This window comes from Phyllobates terribilis, unplaced genomic scaffold, assembly GCF_046119375.1.
Source record: "Phyllobates terribilis strain yellow unplaced genomic scaffold, ASM4611937v1 Scaffold_10__3_contigs__length_209671492, whole genome shotgun sequence".
NCBI lineage: Eukaryota > Metazoa > Chordata > Amphibia > Anura > Dendrobatidae > Phyllobates > Phyllobates terribilis.
This window is the reverse complement of record NW_027362770.1, coordinates 171,332,590-171,351,920: the sequence shown is the minus strand read 5'-3', so window position 1 is coordinate 171,351,920 and position 19,331 is coordinate 171,332,590. Positions and strand designations below refer to the sequence as shown.

General features: G+C 45.9%; 1 protein-coding gene across 7 annotated transcripts in view; it reads right to left on the bottom strand.

The window, feature by feature from the left end:
- Positions 1-19,331, bottom strand: part of AGK (acylglycerol kinase) — a 43,881-nt gene continuing 24,550 nt past the window's right edge. For 4 of the 7 annotated variants that reach the window (XM_073650147.1, XM_073650148.1, XM_073650149.1 and 1 more), the window contains exons 9-16: positions 17,460-17,529; positions 16,779-16,858; positions 8,225-8,282; positions 4,553-4,703; positions 4,050-4,147; positions 1,951-2,021; positions 1,777-1,861; positions 1-1,280 (exon numbers count right to left, since the gene is read on the bottom strand). In XM_073650147.1, coding sequence (XP_073506248.1) covers positions 1,149-1,280; positions 1,777-1,861; positions 1,951-2,021; positions 4,050-4,147; positions 4,553-4,703; positions 8,225-8,282; positions 16,779-16,858; positions 17,460-17,529 — 745 coding nt within the window. In that variant the 3' untranslated portion in view covers positions 1-1,148. Of the gene's footprint in view, positions 1,281-1,776; positions 1,900-1,950; positions 2,022-4,049; positions 4,148-4,552; positions 4,704-8,224; positions 8,283-16,778; positions 16,859-17,459; positions 17,530-19,331 lie in introns of all 7 variants that reach the window. The other 3 variants (XM_073650151.1, XM_073650152.1, XM_073650154.1) reach the window with 3 other exon arrangements.

The window sequence follows — 19,331 nt, the reverse complement described above, 5'->3', positions numbered from 1 at the left end:
TTAATGTGGAGGGATTTTACTGTATGAGCTGAGGATTTTAGTGCAGCAGCGCCATCTGGTGGTGAAATAATGGAAGCAGCAATTTTCAGTTTACACTGTAGCTGTAACGATAGTGGGGGAGGGAAGGGGTCGTGGACCTGCGCAGGTTCGGTACCGTATTCTGTGTGTAAGATGCGACCAGCAGCCACTTGGCGATACGAGAAATAATCTGCTGTGTAAACAATAAACCCACACAGAGTCCAACACGTGGCGTCTTGTCCTCGGTTATTTTGCGCCCGTAGAAAACCATAGATGATGTTTATGGTCTATCTGATCGCACCCGCGCTGATCCTGAACACAATGCACGGACTGAACAAACATCTCCCAACCCGAGCGGGACGGCTTCATATACTTCTATGCGGCTGTCACGCTCGGGTTGGGAGATGTGCAGTCAGTTGAGACTTTTTTTTCTTAACCTTTAAACAGGGGACTATAGTATTAAAGAAGGTGGACCCCCATGTAGTGTACAACCCGTTATTCATATGCTAAGAGTCCTTTATTACGGTGTACATGTAGATAACAGAGGATGGCCATTAAAGGGGGATCATCCTTCAGAATGGGTTTAGGGTAAACCTGCCTGCTGCCCAGAGCAATCTGCGCTAAGCTTTCATCTCATCATAGACATGACTAGGTGAGGACATGGCAAACCCCTCTCCAACCAGCCCAAACCAAAGGTTCAGACTACCCTCATCATTTGCACAGACATCAGGAGTATTAGTAGGACAAGCTGTTGTGCTGTACTGCTGAAACCCGTGGCAGCAGTGCAAGCTGTTGTGCTGTACTGCTGAAACTCGTGGCAGCAGTGCAAGCTGTTGTGCTGAAACTCGAGGCAGCAGTGCAAGCTGTTGTGCTGAAACTCGAGGCAGCAGTGCAAGCTGTTGTGCTGAAACCCGTGGCAGCAGTGCAAGCTGTTGCGCTGTACTGCTGAAACCCGTGGCAACAGTGCAAGCTGTTGTGCTGTACTGCTGAAACCCGTGGCAACAGTGCAAGCTGTTGCGCTGTACTGCTGAAACCCGTGGCAACAGTGCAAGGGTTTAAAGAAGGGGGATAATTGCCATTTGGACTTCCAGCGTTGGGCCAGTAAGTTGTTCCTCAGTCGTCTTGTAGGGTTACGAACTCCGGGTAAACTTTTCTTTTTGGGATGGATGGCAGAAAAAGCGCAACTTCCTGGGCAGGAGAGTCACCTCCACAGACATGGCGTCGTACTCCTCGGAGTCTATGCTGAAATGTCCTTCTGTGCCCTATGGGAAAATTTAAAAAAAAAAAGTGATCTTCTCACCACAGTGACGTAATAGGCCAGTACACACTAGATTATAAGGAGGGGGTGGTTCTCTGGAGCTGAGGGACAGCTGTAAGTTACCGGCCCCATGAGCACTGCGCCTGTCGACACAACAATATCGGCGCTTCGAGTTAATCTTTAATCACTGTATAAAAACAGTTCTGCAAGTTTCACTGACAGCAAGCAGAGATCTTGGAAATGACAAAGCCAATAAAGTTTCAGGACTTTTTTCCCCCCATGCTGATTACGCTTTATTGACGTGGGACTGCGAAACGCCTTCATCCGCAGATCATGAAAGCTCCAATGCAAAATCTGTCGCAGGATCCCGATTACCATTTATCATTCTATTCCTAAGGGGCAGATGAGATTTTGGGCTCCTCTTGTGCACCAGGGCCCCGAGTGCGATGGCCGCCCCACCCCAGGACCGCACAGGGTAAGTGTTTGGGTTCAGTGCTCACCTCTGGCACCTGGATACTGAGGCGGCTGACGTGTAAGATCCGGGCGTCTTTAGGGCACAGCCGGGGATCGGTCGTCTTCTCCACTCTGAAAAAGTAAGATTCAGGCTGCTGATATCCTCTGTGCTGCACAGAATAAAGGGGATGATGGGACAGCATTAAGAAACCAGGACTCACCCCAGACTAATGAACTCAGACTTGCTGATGGAGTCTGGCTCAATGCAGACACTCATGGAGTCCATCGTGCGCTGGTAACAAAATTGCAAATATTAGAAACATTACAGAACCCATTGCGGCTCCGACGCAGGGGGGGGGGGGGGAGAAGAGGGGAGGCGCGGCTCCGACGCAGGGGGGGGGGGGAGAAGAGGGGAGGCGGCTCCGACGCAGGGGGGGGGGAGAAGAGGGGAGGCGGCTCCGACGCAAGGGGGGGGGGGGGAGAAGAGGGGAGGCGGCTCCGACGCAGGGGGGGGGGGAGAAGAGGGGAGGCGGCTCCGACGCAAGGGGGGGGGGGGGAGAAGAGGGGAGGCGGCTCCGACGCAGGGGGGGGGGGAGAAGAGGGGAGGCGGCTCCGACGCGGGGGGGGGGGGAGAAGAGGGGAGGCGGCTCCGACGCAGGGGGGGGGGAGAAGAGGGGAGGCGGCTCCGACGCGGGGGGGGGGGGGAGAGAAGAGGGGAGGCGGCTCCGACGCAGGGGGGGGGGGGAGAAGAGGGGAGGCGGCTCCGACGCAGGGGGGGGGGAGAAGAGGGGAGGCGGCTCCGACGCAGGGGGGGGGGGGGAGAAGAGGGGAGGCGGCTCCGACGCAGGGGGGGGGGAGAAGAGGGGAGGCGGCTCCGACGCGGGGGGGGGAGAAGAGGGGAGGCGGCTCCGACGCAGGGGGGGGGGGAGAAGAGGGGAGGCGGCTCCGACGCGGGGGGGGGGGGGAGAGAAGAGGGGAGGCGGCTCCGACGCAGGGGGGGGGGGAGAAGAGGGGAGGCGGCTCCGACGCGGGGGGGGTGGGGGAGAAGAGGGGAGGCGGCTCCGACGCGGGGGGGGGGGGGGAGAAGAGGGGAGGCGGCTCCGACGCGGGGGGGGGGGGGGGGGGAGAAGAGGGGAGGCGGCTCCGACGCAGGGGGGGGGGGAGAGAAGAGGGGAGGCGGCTCCGACGGAGGGGGGGGGGGGGGAGAGGCGGCTCCGACGCAGGGGGGGGAGAAGAGGGGAGGCGGCTCCGACGCAGGGGGGGGGGGAGAAGAGGGGAGGCGGCTCCGACGCAGGGGGGGGGGAGAAGAGGGGAGGCGGCTCCGACGCAGGGGGGGGGGGAGAAGAGGGGAGGCGCGGCTCCGACGCAGGGGGGGGGGGAGAAGAGGGGAGGCGCGGCTCCGACGCAGGGGGGGGGGGAGAAGAGGGGAGGCGCGGCTCCGACGCAGGGGGGGGGGGGGAGAAGAGGGGAGGCGGCTCCGACGCAAGGGGGGGGGGAGAAGAGGGGAGGCGGCTCCGACGCGGGGGGGGGGAAGAGAAGAGGGGAGGAGGCTCCGACGCAGGGGGGGGGAGAAGAGGGGAGGCGGCTCCGACGCAGGGGGGGGGAGAAGAGGGGAGGCGGCTCCGACGCAGGGGGGGGGGGAGACGCGGGGGGAAGAGGGGAGGCGGCTCCGACGCGGGGGGGGGGGGGAAGAGAAGAGGGGAGGCGGCTCCGACGCAAGGGGGGGGTGAGAAGAGGGGAGGCGGCTCCGACGCGGGGGGGGGGGGGGGGGGAAGAGGGGAGGCGGCTCCGACGCAGGGGGGGGGGGAGAAGAAGAGGGGAGGCGGCTCCGACGCAGGGGGGGGGGAGAAGAGGGGAGGCGGCTCTGACGCAGGGGGGGGGAGACGCGGGGGGGGGAGAAGAGGGGAGGCGGCTCCGACGCGGGGGGGGGGGGAAGAGAAGAGGGGAGGCGGCTCCGACGCAAGGGGGGGGGGGGTGAGAAGAGGGGAGGCGGCTCCGACGCAGGGGGGGGGGAGAAGAGGGGAGGCGGCTCCGACGCAGGGGGGGGGGGGGGAGAAGAGGGGAGGCGGCTCCGGGGGGGGGGGAGAAGAGGGGAGGCGGCTCCGACGCGGGGGGGGGGGGGGAGAAGAGGGGAGGCGGCGCCCACACAGGGGGAAAGAGGGGAGGCGGCGCCCACACAGGGGGAAAGAGGGGAGGCGGCGCCCACACAGGGGGAAAGAGGGGAGGCTACAACCCAGCAAGAGGGAAGACTACTTTTTGTGAGCCGGCTGTCACAGGGGAATGGGAACCACAAAGCCCAGCTTACTCCCTCGTCCCTTACCGTGAGATCTGGTTGCTTGTTCTGAGTACTTATGGACAGTTCTATGGCAGAAAGCTGAGCTTCTTCCCAGGGCTCCGGTGCTTCCTCCACTGGAACTTCTAGACAAAAATTCATATAAATGTCATATCACCAGGTAAAAAAAAAAAAAAGCCACGATGTTCCTCTGTTATTCTTCCTGGAAATGTATGAATAAAACTGATAACTGGATTACACCGCTCTCTTTCTCAGTCTGCAGTGGTGCTACATACTGACGCTGCTTAATGTCAGAAACCCCCATTGAAAAGAGGAATGGTAACAAATGGGTTTTTCCAGATTTCCAGGAGGAACAAGAGAGGAACTGTTAAATATAAAATGCTAATAAACAAAGCTCCAGAATTGTTGTTTCATAGGGAAAGACATCAGGAAAGTGAACAAATCTCTCTGATACATATGGACAAGGCAGATGTCACCTCCCTGCCCCCGCACAGAGAATCTATATAAGAAGTCTTACAGGGCCATCTTACCAGCTTTTGGGGGTGACCAGTACTGGACCAGCCGGCGGTATATCCGGACATGCAGAGGCGGGCGGCCCAATGGCTCCTTAGCCTCCTCTTCAGGTGGTCGCTCAGTGGGTCCTAAGTACAGGACGGAGGCTTCGTGCCTCTGCGGCCACTCCTGTAACAATAAAAGGGGAGTTCTGGAAATGGGTCCTGCCATAAATAGATCCGACCTGCATAATTACAACAGGCGCAGGTGACGGCGCCGAGCGTCTTTATCGAGGCGTCGTACTGCTCCGCCATTTCCCGCTAATCTATGCATCACACATGAATGGAGCCATGGAAAGCTAAAACACCCCAAATTACCCCAGAATAAAGCTCACGGAGAGTAAATTGCAGGTTCTGATTCCCGATCTGAGGCCGAATCAGTCAGCGCATTGTGAAGGTTCTGCGACCCCGTCCTCATCTACTCTATAAATACCGCAATATGAGGTCCTAAATTATAGCCGGTGACTCAGAACTGGTAATGGTAACTGAGAAAGCAGCAAAGACTGAATATTATATATAGTACTATAGTAGTTATATTCCTGCACATAGGGGGCAGTATTATAGTAGTTATATTCTTGTATATAGGGGGCAGTATTATAGTAGTTATATTCTTGTACATAGGAGCAGTATTATAGTAGTTATATTCTTGTACATAGGGGCAGTATTATAGTAGTTATATTCTTGTACATAGGAGCAGTATTATAGTAGTTATATTCTTGTACATAGGGGGCAGTATTATAGTAGTTATATTCTTGTACATAGGGGCAGTATTATAGTAGTTATATTCCTGCACATAGGGAGCAGTATTATAGTAGTTATATTCTTGTACATAGGAGCAGTATTATAGTAGTTATATTCTTGTACATAGGAGGCAGTATTATAGTAGTTATATTCTTGTACATAGGGAGCAGTATTATAGTAGTTATATTCTTGTATATAGGAGCAGTATTATAGTAGTTATATTCTTGTACATAGGAGGCAGTATTATAGTAGTTATATTCTTGTACATAGGAGGCAGTATTATAGTAGTTATATTCTTGTACATAGGAGGCAGTATTATAGTAGTTATATTCTTGTACATAGGAGGCAGTATTATAGTAGTTATATTCTTGTACATAGGGGACAGTATTATAGTAGTTATATTCTTGTACATAGGAGCAGTATTATAGTAGTTATATTCTTGTACATAGGGGACAGTATTATAGTAGTTATATTCTTGTACATAGGGGACAGTATTATAGTAGTTGTATTCTTGTACATAGGGGCAGTATTATAGTAGTTGTATTCTTGTACATAGGGTGCAGTATTATAGTAGTTATATTCTTGTACATAGGGTGCAGTATTATAGTAGTTATATTCTTGTACATAGGGGGCAGTATTATAGTAGTTATATTCTTGTACATAGGGGGCAGTATTATAGTAGTTATATTCTTGTACATAGGGGGCAGTATTATAGTAGTTATATTCTTGTACATAGGGGGCAGTATTAGAGTAGTTATATTCTTGTACATAGGGGGCAGTATTATAGTAGTTATATTCTTGTACATAGGAGGCAGTATTATAGTAGTTATATTCTTGTACATAGGGGCAGTATTATAGTAGTTATATTCTTGTACATAGGGGCAGTATTATAGTAGTTATATTCTTGTACATAGGGGGCAGTATTATAGTAGTTATATTCTTGTACATAGGGGCAGTATTATAGTAGTTATATTCTTGTACATAGGGGGCTGGATTGTAGTAGTTATATTCTTGTACATAGGGGCAGTATTATAGTAGTTATATTCTTGTACATAGGAGGCAGTATTATAGTAGTTACTATCTGCTTTATTTTTATAACTAAGCCAGCCCCCTTCTGGGTTACAACAGATTTATAGACAATGAAGGGGGTCAGCTTAGCGTTTCAGGGATTGGCACATCATCCGTCAGTTTAATAATTAAACCTGCCCCCTTCTCCGCAACAATAGAGCTACAGCCATAGAAGGGGGCTGGCTTAGCATTTCCTACAGCAGTAGGGTGACTGCTTATTTTAGTATCTAAACCAGCACCCTTTGTTTCTCTAGATGTATAGACATTGATAGGGGCTGGCAATGGTGCTTTATGGTAAGGGGATTGGCTTTATCTTATTTTTGATATCTAAGCCAGCCCCCTTCTGAGTTACAACATATGTATATGCCACGCCTGGGTCAGCTTAGCATTTCTAGGGTTGGTACATCATCCATCACTTCAATTATTATAGCCGGTGACTCAGAGCTGGTAAATGTAACTGAGAAAGCAGCAAAGACTGAATATTATATATAGTATTATAGTAGTTATATTCTTGTACACAGGAGGCAGTATTATAGTAGTTATATTCTTGTACACAGGGGCAGTATTATAGTAGTTATATTCTTGTACATAGGGGGCAGTATTATAGTAGTTATATTCTTGTACATAGAGGCAGTATTATAGTAGTTATATTCTTGTACATAGGAGCAGTATTATAGTAGTTATATTCTTGTACATAGGGGCAGTATTATAGTAGTTATATTCTTGTACATAGGGGCAGTATTATAGTAGTTATATTCTTGTACATAGGGAGCAGTATTATAGTAGTTATATTCTTGTACATAGGAGCAGTATTATAGTAGTTATATTCTTGTACATAGAGGCAGTATTATAGTAGTTATATTCTTGTACATAGGAGCAGTATTATAGTAGTTATATTCTTGTACATAGGGGCAGTATTATAGTAGCTATATTCTTGTACATAGGGGCAGTATTATAGTAGTTATATTCTTGTACATAGGGGCATTATAATAGTAGTTATATTCTTGTACATAGGGGCATTATAATAGTAGTTATATTCTTGTACATAGGGGGCAGTATTATAGTAGTTATATTCTTGTACATAGAGGCAGTATTATAGTAGTTATATTCTTGTACATAGGAGCAGTATTATAGTAGTTATATTCTTGTACATAGGGGCAGTATTATAGTAGTTATATTCTTGTACATAGGGGCAGTATTATAGTAGTTATATTCTTGTACATAGGGAGCAGTATTATAGTAGTTATATTCTTGTACATAGGAGCAGTATTATAGTAGTTATATTCTTGTACAGAGGGAGCAGTATTATAGTAGTTATATTCTTGTACATAGGGGCAGTATTATAGTAGTTATATTCTTGTACATAGGAGCAGTATTATAGTAGTTATATTCTTGTACATAGGGGCAGTATTATAGTAGTTATATTCTTGTACATAGGGGCAGTATTATAGTAGTTATATTCTTGTACATAGGAGCAGTATTATAGTAGTTATATTCTTGTACATAGGAGCAGTATTATAGTAGTTATATTCTTATACATAGGAGCAGTATTATAGTAGTTATATTCTTGTATATAGGAGCAGTATTATAGTAGTTATATTCTTGTACATAGGGGGCAGTATTAGAGAACAATTATAGTATTATAACATATTATACTCTTATTTGTGAGAATGATCTTTACCACACACATCAGAAAATAACATTTCCGTTCTGGAGTTGACCACCCCTCACCATCAGGGGTTAACCTCTCAGCATTTTGCCCGTTGGCTACCGTTTCTGGAGCGGTATCTCGGTATAGGGCACCAGGGACCCGGTGTCCTAGATAAACAGTCCAGGCCGTACCTTAAGTGTACTGAACAGATGAGCGGCTCTCGCCTTCAGTGGCCCCAAATACCAATATCTGTGAAGAGAAGGCGACAGGGAAGGTTGTGACCGGCAGTGAGGGAGCGATTACAGTCGTGCACAAGACAAATGACATTAAATGGCGATAATACGTTTACAAGGAATCAGGCGTTTCGGCGCTCATCATCCTGCATTAGCGTAAAAGCTTTTCGGCAGGGTTTAACCCCTCTTATTTGGGTCTCCGAAGTTTTTTTTTAAAAAAAAAAGTAATAATCATCTTCTACAAGTTAATGCTTTGGTCCGATTTTTTTCCCCTTCCTTAATGGGGTTTTCCTCAGACAGGAGGAATGCTGTAAAATTATGATGCCGTAGAATAAGGGCCACGTAAAATTTTTTAAAAAAACTATTGCTAGTCACTGGGGAGTATTCTTATCTCCAAGATCCTATCCCAATATGTAGTAGGTGTATGTAATAATACTATTAGCAAATACCGCCTATTAGAAATTCAGTATAGTTCTTCTGATTAGCTATGTCGCTTACCCCAGGGCATTGCAGTAGCTTAAGATATCCATGGTTACAACAATTCATATAGTGAGAGTTATCTTTAAGTGGCTGTAACCATGGATACCTAGGCTACTTAAACACCTACACAAAATTCAAAAAAGGGGCGTAATAGGTAGAGACAACCAACGAAAGACACAACCCCCCTAAAACATACCTTTATTAGTACTTTCTAAAAAGGGCCCAAAGGTCCATAAACCCACAACAATAATTCTAATAATAATAGGGCACCTTGGGGATGTGAGACATGGCAGAGATACACCACTCGTTAGACATGTAATATCTAAACATGGAGGTGACGTGGGATGTATCTCGTTTAGGGTTTTGGAGGTAGTGGCACGGTCAATCAGGCAGGGTGATTGGAATAAAAGGATACTCCAACAGGAGGCCCGTTGGATCTTTTGGAAGGAATCAACGGCCCCTGGGGGTATTAATGAACAGTTGAGCTTCTTGAGTTTTATCTAATTCTAAGAATATGACAGTGGGGGCTGAGTGGAACCAGCCTATATGGTATTGGTCGGATGATCGCCATACATACATTTAAATAATATCTTATCTGATTTGTGACACCGTGCGTACTGCTCATTGTAGGTGCGTGCGCTTTAGACATGCCTTAGATCTCTTTTTTTCATTCCGGCGACGTCATCTCTGGTGGGTGTTACCATCGTATCGTCACTTCCGGGTGCGTGCGTTCCATCTACCGGCACTTGGCGGTCATTTCCGGTGGTCGCATCACCATACCGTCACTTCCGGTAGCGTGCGTTCCATGTACCGGCACTTGGCGGTCATTTCCGGTGGTCGCATCACCATACCGTCACTTCCGGTAGCGTGCGGTTCATGGACCGGCACTTGCCGGTCATTTCCGGTGGTCGCATCACCATACCGTTACTTCCGGTAGCGTGCGGTTCATGGACCGGCACTTGCTGGTCATTTCCGGTGGTCGCATCACCATACCGTCACTTCCGGTAGCGTGCGTTCCATGTACCGGCACTTAGCGGTCATTTCCGGTGGTCGCATCACCATACCGTCACTTCCGGTAGCGTGCGTTCCACATGCTGTCCATTGAAAACCAGGGGAGGAGTCCTGAGGAGATAATTTGCATATTCCCACTGCATTTTGGGGTAAGTGAAGAGTCTCCGTGAGCTCAAAGAACACTGGATTTTGGCTGTTGGAGCTGAAAAGAGGACATCGGTAAACCGTGCGCCTACCGGCGCCCGCATTTTGAAGCTTTTTTTTAAAGCTTTTTTCACTGTTTCAGAACATTAATAATAAGAACATGGAAGAGTCCAGGAGCCATTTGGTGAGCTGCATATCCTGCTACATGTTCACAGACTTGCCAGTGGAAAAGCCAAACTTCACATGCCAGAAATGCAAGCTTGTGTCCCTGTTGGAGGAAAAGTTGCGAAATCTAGAAGAGAGGTTAACTACCTTGAAAATCATTAAGGAAGGTGAAGAGTTCTTAGACAGAGCAGAATTATCTCTTCATGATACAGAAAGAGAAGAAATTCAAACTGCACCTGACGAAACAGAGGAATGGAAGCATGTGACCCACAGAAGCAGGAGGATCGAGAGGCAGTCAGCACCCATACTGCTCAGGAACCAGTACCAGGCTCTCACGCAGGAGAACCATGAAGAAATACAGCAAAATAAGACTTTGCCAGCAATGAATAACCTTGTAAGCCCTCAGAATCCTCCTGGATGGAGAAAGAAGAATGTTGTGAAGAAAAAACGGAGAGTGGTGGTCATGGGGGATTCCCTGTTAAGAGGAACAGAGGCCGCTATCTGCAGACCAGACATAACCTCAAGAGAAATGTGCTGTCTTCCAGGAGCAAAAATTAAAGATGTGTCTGACAGGATATCAAGACTCTTCAGACCTACAGATCACTACCCATTCCTGCTAATACATGTGGGGACAAATGACACCGCAAGAAAGGACCTGGAAACCATCTGCAGTGACTTTGAAGACTTAGGCAAGAAAGTGAAAGAATTGGGAGCGCAGGTGGTCTTCTCATCCATCCTCCCAGTGGATGGCCATGGAACAATGAGGTGGAATAAGATTCTACAGGTGAACAACTGGCTACGTCGATGGTGCCGTCAACAAGGATTTGGATTTCTGGATCACGGAATGAATTACCTATACGATGGACTACTTGCTAGAGATGGGGTGCACCTTACGAAGACTGGAAAACATGTATTTGGAAGTCGCCTTGCTACACTCATCAGAAGAAACTAGAACAATGTGGGAAGGGAAGCAAAAGGCCAGAAAAAGCCATACAGCTGACAAATACTATTGAGATCTCTGCTACTGGAAGTGGAAAGGAAGAACAAAGACAAAACAATTTAAATAATAAAAATATGGGAGGAAGAGAAACCAACCACAAACTAAAATGTTTTTATACAAATGCACAAAGCATGGGCAACAAACAAGGAGAATTGGAACTACTAATGCAGGAAAAGAAATATGATGTCATTGGAATCACTGAAACTTGGTGGGACGATACACATGATTGGAATAAAAGGCTAAAAGGATACAACTTATTTGCAAGAAACAGACTTGATAAACGAGGAGGAGGTGTTGCATTGTATGTTAGAAAAGCGTATATCTGCACAGAGATTGAAGCTTCAGAGACTGGGAGTTCTGTGGAAACTGTTTGGGTAAGAATACAAGGAGAGAACAACGGAAAGGACACCATTGTAGGCATTTACTACAGGCCACCTGGGCAAGCTGAAGATATGGATGAACTCTTTATGTATCAAATGACCAAGTTCTCCAAAAAATATGACGTAGTGGTCATGGGAGATTTCAACTATCCAGACATTTGTTGGGAATCTCTCTCAAGTAAAACTAACAGGTCAAGCAAATTCTTATCCTCTCTTGCTGACAACTTTATCTTCCAAAAGGTAGGGGAGAAAACAAGGGGATCTGCTACTTTGGATCTAATCCTTATAAACAGGGAGGAAATGGTTGAGGAGGTAAAAGTGGCTGGGACGCTAGGAGGCAGCGATCATGCTATTATAGAATTTTGGATAACTAGAGGAGGAAGACATGTGAAGACTCAGACTTCAAGGTTAGATTTTAGAAAGGCAGATTTTAAGAGACTCAGAAAGAGAATAGGAGGCATCCAATGGCTGGATGTCCTTAAGGACAAAAATGTCCAGGAAGGATGGGAAATTTTTAAAAATGAGATTCTCAAAGCACAATCGTTAACAATCCCGAAAAGTAGGAAGAATGGGAAGCATTTAAGGAAACCAGGATGGATGAACACAGAACTTAAACACATGCTAAAAAGAAAGAAAGAAATGTTTATTAAATGGAAAGAGGGAGGCATAATGCAGTCTGCAGATCCTGCAGGGCACGTATCAGGTTAGCTAAAGCTGACAATGAATTAAGGCTTGCAAGAGATGTCAAAAGCAATAAAAAAGGATTTTGGGGGTATGTCAAAAGTAAAAGAAAAGTCAAAGATGCTATAGGATTTTTACAGGATGAAAATGGAGAAATGGTAAGAGAGGATGTTGAGAAGGCCGAACTTTTTAATTCCTATTTTGCATCTGTTTTCTCTCAGAAAGAAAATGTAACATCAACTGATCTTCACTGTCCTTTTAAAGGAATAGAGGAATCCAAGTTATCTGTAAACAGAAAGATTGTGAGGGAATATTTAGCTAACATAAATGAGTTCAAGTCTCCAGGTCCAGATGAATTACACCCCAGAGTACTGAAGGAGATCGTAGAAGAAATTTTAGAACCACTCTCCATAATCTTTGAAAATTCTTGGAGAACAGGAGAAGTCCCAGAAGACTGGAGAAGAGCAAATGTTGTTCCTATCTTCAAAAAGGGGAAGAAGGTGGACCCAGGGAACTATAGGCCGGTGAGTCTGACTTCTATACCAGGAAAGATCTTTGAACAAATTATTAAACAACATGTATGTAAGTACATGGATAAGAATGAAGTGATTAACCAGAGTCAGCATGGGTTTGTAACTAACAAGTCATGTCAGACTAACTTAATTTCCTTCTATGACAGAATCACTGACTGGGTGGATCAGGGAAATGCTGTAGATATAGTATATCTTGACTTCAGCAAAGCATTTGACAAAGTATCTCACACCATCCTTATTGAAAAAATTACCAAGTATGCAATGGACCAGGCAACTGTTAGGTGGATTCATAACTGGCTTAGTGATCGGACTCAAAGGGTGGTTGTAAATGGCTTCACATCCAGCTGGATGAATGTCTCAAGTGGGGTACCACAGGGCTCCGTCCTGGGACCTGTATTGTTCAACATCTTTATCAATGATTTAGATGAAGGAATTGAGGGTAAACTGATTAAATTTGCTGATGACACAAAGCTAGGAGGGATAGCTAATACTAGAGAAGAGAGAGAGAGGATTCAAAAAGACCTAAATAAACTGGAGCAGTGGGCAGCAACCAACAGAATGGTTTTTAACAGGGAAAAATGCAAAGTACTACATCTGGGCAATAAAAATGAAAAAAGCATATACAGAATGGGAGGAATAGAGCTAAGCAACAGTACATGTGAAAAAGACTTAGGTATACTAATAGATCATAGACTGAACATGAGTCAACAGTGTGATGCAGCAGCAAAAAAGGCAAATACAATTCTGGGATGTATTAACAGAAGCATACAGTCTAGATCACGTGAAGTCATTATCGGTCTTTACTCCTCTTTGGTCAGACCTCATCTGGAATACTGTGTACAGTTTTGGGCACCACATTTTAAAAAAGACATAGACAAACTGGAGCAAGTTCAGAGAAGAGCGACCAGAATGGTGACTGGTCTGCAAACCATGTCCTATGAGGAACGGTTGCAGGATTTGGGAATGTTTAGCTTGCAAAAAAGAAGACCGAGAGGAGACTTAATAGCTGTCTACAAATATGTCAAGGGCTGTCACATTGTAGAAGGATCATCTTTATTCTCATTTGCACAAGGAAAGACTAGAAGCAATGGGATGAAACTAAATGGGAGGAGACACAGATTAGATATTAGAAAAAACTTTTTGACAGTTAGGGTGATTAATGAGTGGAACAGGCTGCCACGAGAGGTGGTGAGTTCTCCTTCAATGGACGTCTTCAAACAGAGGCTGGACAAACATCTGTCTGAGATGATCTAGTGAATCCTGCTTTGAGCAGGGGGTTGGACCAGATGACCCAGGAGGTCCCTTCCAACTCAACCATTCTATGATTCTATGATTCTATCACTGGCGATTGATATCGGACATGTGCGCATGTTGTTACAATTAATATTGATTGAGGGGGCTGAGTTACATGTTTATAAGGGATACATATGGGCAGGAATCAACTATACATGCAGCACTGACTGGTAACCTGGGGTGAGAGATTGATGTCCTCCCCAGGTCCCCTGATGAACCCTGGTGGATACTAGGGGGAAACGCGTTGGGATTATTAAGATAAGTGTTATTTTTTGATTCATCATGGAACCATTACTAATTAGGGTTACCCTCTGATTTACCAATGGAGATGTACACTCTTTACTGAATGAATATTTATAGTCTTCATTGCCATGTTCCAGTCATCTATTTGGGAATATAGAGGTTTTGCTTTTTTCAGATATTAGTATCAGAGACCATCTTGATATATGGGGAGATTTTTTCCTTTGGTGGGACTCTGATTTTTTGAGTCATGTGTGTTACACAGCTTTAGTGTCGTAGCGGAGCATAGGTCCACACTGATGTTTTGCTCTAGCTGCTAAATTGATCTTCTATACACCCCATGTACATGGCTGTTTACAGTCTTTTGGGTTATTATAGCTAGATTATCAGAGTGGAATTTTTGCTCTGTCTGACTTGACTTGGGTGGGTTTTTGCCCCTTTTTTGAGTCCCGTGGGTTATATGCATAGAGATTCAAAATAATACATATGCTCTGGCTGCTATATGATTGAATCTGACCATGGCAAAACAAATATTGGCTGCATTTGCATATATTTTATGAATTTGGCAATTTATAATCATTGATTTACTATCGGCTTCTTTACTTATACGTTCACTATTTTCTTCCCTTTTTCACCATTGTGTTTTTTGTCTTTAATTAAGTGAAGGGATTTTGTAGGGACACAGACGTTGAGCGGGGGCGCCACGAAGTACAAATTAGGGTGCCAACCTCCGCTGTCAGGAAGGGAGAGGATTTAGGGACTTAACAGGGACAGCCTAGACATTATATTGTGTACTTTCCCGGTCGGTATATTTATCCCTTTTTGCCCTATTATTATTAGTATTATTGTTGTGGGTTTATGGACCTTTGGGCCCTTTTTAGAAAGTACTAATAAAGGTATGTTTTAGGGGGGTTGTGTCTTTCGTTGGTTGTCTATACTTAGGCTACTGTAATGCCCTGCACATGGGGTAAGCTACAGCGAATCAGAAGAACTAAACTATATTTCTGTCACTTACCCAATGTGCAGGGTATTGCAGTAGCTTAAATATCCATGGTCACAACCATTTACAGATAACTCTCACTACATGAATGATCGCAAATCATGGATACCTAAGCTACTGCAATGCCCTGCACATAGGGTAAGCAACATCGCAAATGAGAAGAACTATACTATATTTCTAATTGGAGGTATTTGCTAATATTATCATTATTACACCTACTACATATTGGTAGAAGTTCTTAGAGATGGGAATACCCCTTTATTGATTCGGGAAGAACGTGAAAAAAAAATAAAAAATTGTTGTTTAGGATACAGAATATTAAAAGGGAAACCCCACACAACAAAACAAAACAAAACAAAAAAGTCTTAAAAGGGATTGACCTATAATCCACACGTGTCCAAAGGTTAGAGTGATATATGTTTAAAATTGCTGGGGATCTCACACCACTCAAAAGATGAAAATTTTCCAGTGAGCACGTGCGACCTCTGCGAATGATGGTCGCACGTGCAACCTCTGCGAATGATGGTCGCACGTGCAACCTCTGCGAATGATGGTCGCACGTGCAACCTCTGCGAATGATGGTCGCACGTGCAACCTCTGCGAATGATGGTCGCACGTGCAACCTCTGCGAATGATGGTCGCACGTGCAACCTCTGCGAATGATGGTCGCACGTGCAACCTCTGCGAATGATGGTCGCACGTGCAACCTCTGCGAATGATGGTCGCACGTGCAACCTCTGCGAATGATGGTCGCACGTGCAACCTCTGCGAATGATGGTCGCACGTGCAACCTCTGCGAATGATGGTCGCACGTGCAACCTCTGCGAATGATGGTCGCACGTGCAACCTCTGCGAATGATGGTCGCACGTGCAACCTCTGCGAATGATGGTCGCACGTGCAACCTCTGCGAATGATGGTCGCACGTGCAACCTCTGCGAATGATGGTCGCACGTGCAACCTCTGCGAATGATGGTCGCACGTGCAACCTCTGCGAATGATGGTCGCACGTGCAACCTCTGCGAATGATGGTCGCACGTGCAACCTCTGCGAATGATGGTCGCACGTGCAACCTCTGCGAATGATGGTCGCACGTGCAACCTCTGCGAATGATGGTCGCACGTGCAACCTCTGCGAATGATGGTCGCACGTGCAACCTCTGCGAATGATGGTCGCACGTGCAACCTCTGCGAATGATGGTCGCACGTGCAACCTCTGCGAATGATGGTCGCACGTGCAACCTCTGCGAATGATGGTCGCACGTGCAACCTCTGCGAATGATGGTCGCACATGCTCAGTAGCACTTTGTGATCCAGAAAGTGAGGGATCCAACGCTCCCCTGTGTGAATAGTGGCTCTCAGCACATGGACCCCCAGCGACAAGTCCACATGACTCAAGAGGGGGAGAGCACTGTGAAGCAAGCCAGCCCCCTCCTTCCACTGTGATCATGGATGGTCACGGATAGAGGAGAAGTAGTAACGGTAGAGGGGTCCTGGCAGATTTTTGCCCCCTTTTTAGCACCGTGCTTTTGCTGACACACGGGGAAGACTATCTACAGGTAAGTCCTGGACTACGAGGAGATCTTACTTGGTAGATTTTTCAGCGGCGTCTCGATAACTGCCCCATCTCAGACCGTTCAGTGCAAACACGGGCTGCTCCTGATCCCCCTGAGGAACGAGAGATAAGTCAGAAGTAATAGATACCAGGGACGACTGGTAAAAACCACGACGAGCGGATTCCTCTGTGTTAATGATGGATGCCAGCCCCGAGTCAGGCGAGCGGCGTGATTAGAGCGAGCGGTCACATATCGTTTATTTTAGCTAATGAGACGTGATTATTCTCCGGCAGATTTTTTTCTTTTTTTTTTTTTTACTCACCGTCCTCCAGGATCGATAAAAGCGCTATTATATATATTGGATTAAAATTAGGATTGAGCACGAGGCCGAGCTGGATGGATGAACACGTTCATCTAGGCCAATTTACTGTGAGCGGGATCGTGCATCTTCCTCCCTGTGAGACTGTTCAAGCGCCAAGAGGCAGCACGGGAAAAAGACTATGGATCCGCTTAGGACGCTCTACTCGCTCCTACTAAAAGGGGATCTCACCCCACAGGATGCATCAGCGTCCTTCAGTTTATTAATTGGACAGCTTTATTTCTGTATTATTGCAATATTTGATACAATAGTCTGTGCTTTATAGTCTGTGCTTTACAATGAAGCTTTGCTTTTTTCCGATTGTTTGCTGTGAACGGAGGGGGAGCCGCCTTACCTTTATCTGCAGTACATCCAGTGGCATGGTCTCTCCTTGCAGGATGGAAATCGTAGCATCGGAGATATGCCTGAAAGATACATAGGAAGAGGATACTATATACAATCCATTTTTAAGAAACTGCAGTCCTTTACTTCCTCCCTGCTAGCAGATAAAATCCTATAGAAATCAATTTATGTATCCATTCCTGTATATAAGGCTAAAATAACTTGAATACCCGTGTGTGTTTGTAAAGTGAGAAAGATAAAAAAAAAATAAATAAAAAAAAAAAAAAAGATTGGGCATATCAACGTTCAATATGCCTAATCTTTCTTTACACCAACATCTGGGAAGAGTTATGACACCCCTCCATACACGTTATTCATATATCTCATAGAAAATTATTTCCTAGAACATGTAAAGACACCTTTAGGAAAGGGGAGAGGTCTTAAAGGGAACCTGGCAGCACCTTTTTACGTATGGAAGTAGTGGTATGGCTGTGTAGGTGCTAGTCTCCCGATCAAAACGATACCTTTTTCGTAGAGATCCGATGCGCCAGCCATGAGTAATCTAGTGTAAGTTTCATATGCAAATCAAGCAGGAAGTGGATTGCTTCTTTCAAGTGCATTGACACGCCCCCAGTTCACTTTCGGCCTGATTTGCATATAGCTAGTACACTAGATATCTCATGACTGGAACATCGGATTTCTACAATAAAAGTATCATTTTTATTGACAGACGAGCGCCTACACAGCCGTATCACTACTTCCATATGTTTGAGTATGCTGAAAGATTCCCTTTAAGACACATACAGTTTAGCGAACAAGGAAAATTCTCTCCCGCACACATTAAAGTCGCCCGAACCTTATCATTTTGAGGAGACTCGATGTCCATCTTAATCTGCCTCTGTTCTCTGAGGAGTGTTGGAGTGGGCAGTTAGAATTGATATGCCCAATCCTTTGCTTTCAGGGAAAACCAGAGCGATCTAAGCAGCAGTCCTTCAGTCCTTTCCCACGTGCTTTTTTTTTTCTTTAATATCAATAGAAAAGTCCTAGACGATTGTTTTGACTGTGGAAACAGACAGGAGACGGTGTGTCCGTATAGGTCAAACAAGGACATGGAGACGGGGTCCAATTAAAACTTTACAAGCGCGCCGTTACTTGACGAATCTGTAAAGGGTAAGTCATTCCGGCGCGCGGCCCCTCATCTCCGCTGTGTAACGGCCGCGTACATCTGAGGCATATTTATGACCAATAAAATGCAAAAGAAATTAAATTGCCTCTGCCGGTAATCAGCGAAACGCGCCGGGTTATTTGTCAGGACCAGGCTGATCGGATGATGCTGCGGGGAAAGACTGAAGTGGCTGCTCAGATTTTTCACTTCGAGGATGGGGATGGAAGATTTTATTCACTGAATACAATTTTTTTTTTTTTAGTTGTTATATCTGTTCCTGGAAAAGCACGATGACAATCTAAACTTTACCTAAATCAATAGTACAAGCGAATAGAAGAAACTTTTCTAATAAATCTGATCAGAGAAATCAGCTTCATTCTCCACAAAACAAAAACGGACTGCCAGCTAACTGAGGGATCAAATTACAGCTGCCTATTAAAGTTTATACAGAGGAGAAAGTGAGGAACAGAGTGGAAGAACAGGCATAAACTGTGTATCTGCTTTCTAGTAAGTGTTTTATCTCACTTTGTAGATGGATTCACAGCTACACTGCTCAATACTGCTGTATAATGCCCTCCATGCTACCACTGCTTTTGCTAAATAAAAAGACAGGAAAGCAGAAATCTCTCATGTCAGTGTGTTTGTAGTGTACAGGAGCTGTACTCACAGGTACACTGCTCCATGCTGCTGCTATATGGATTCAAAGCTACACTGCTCAGT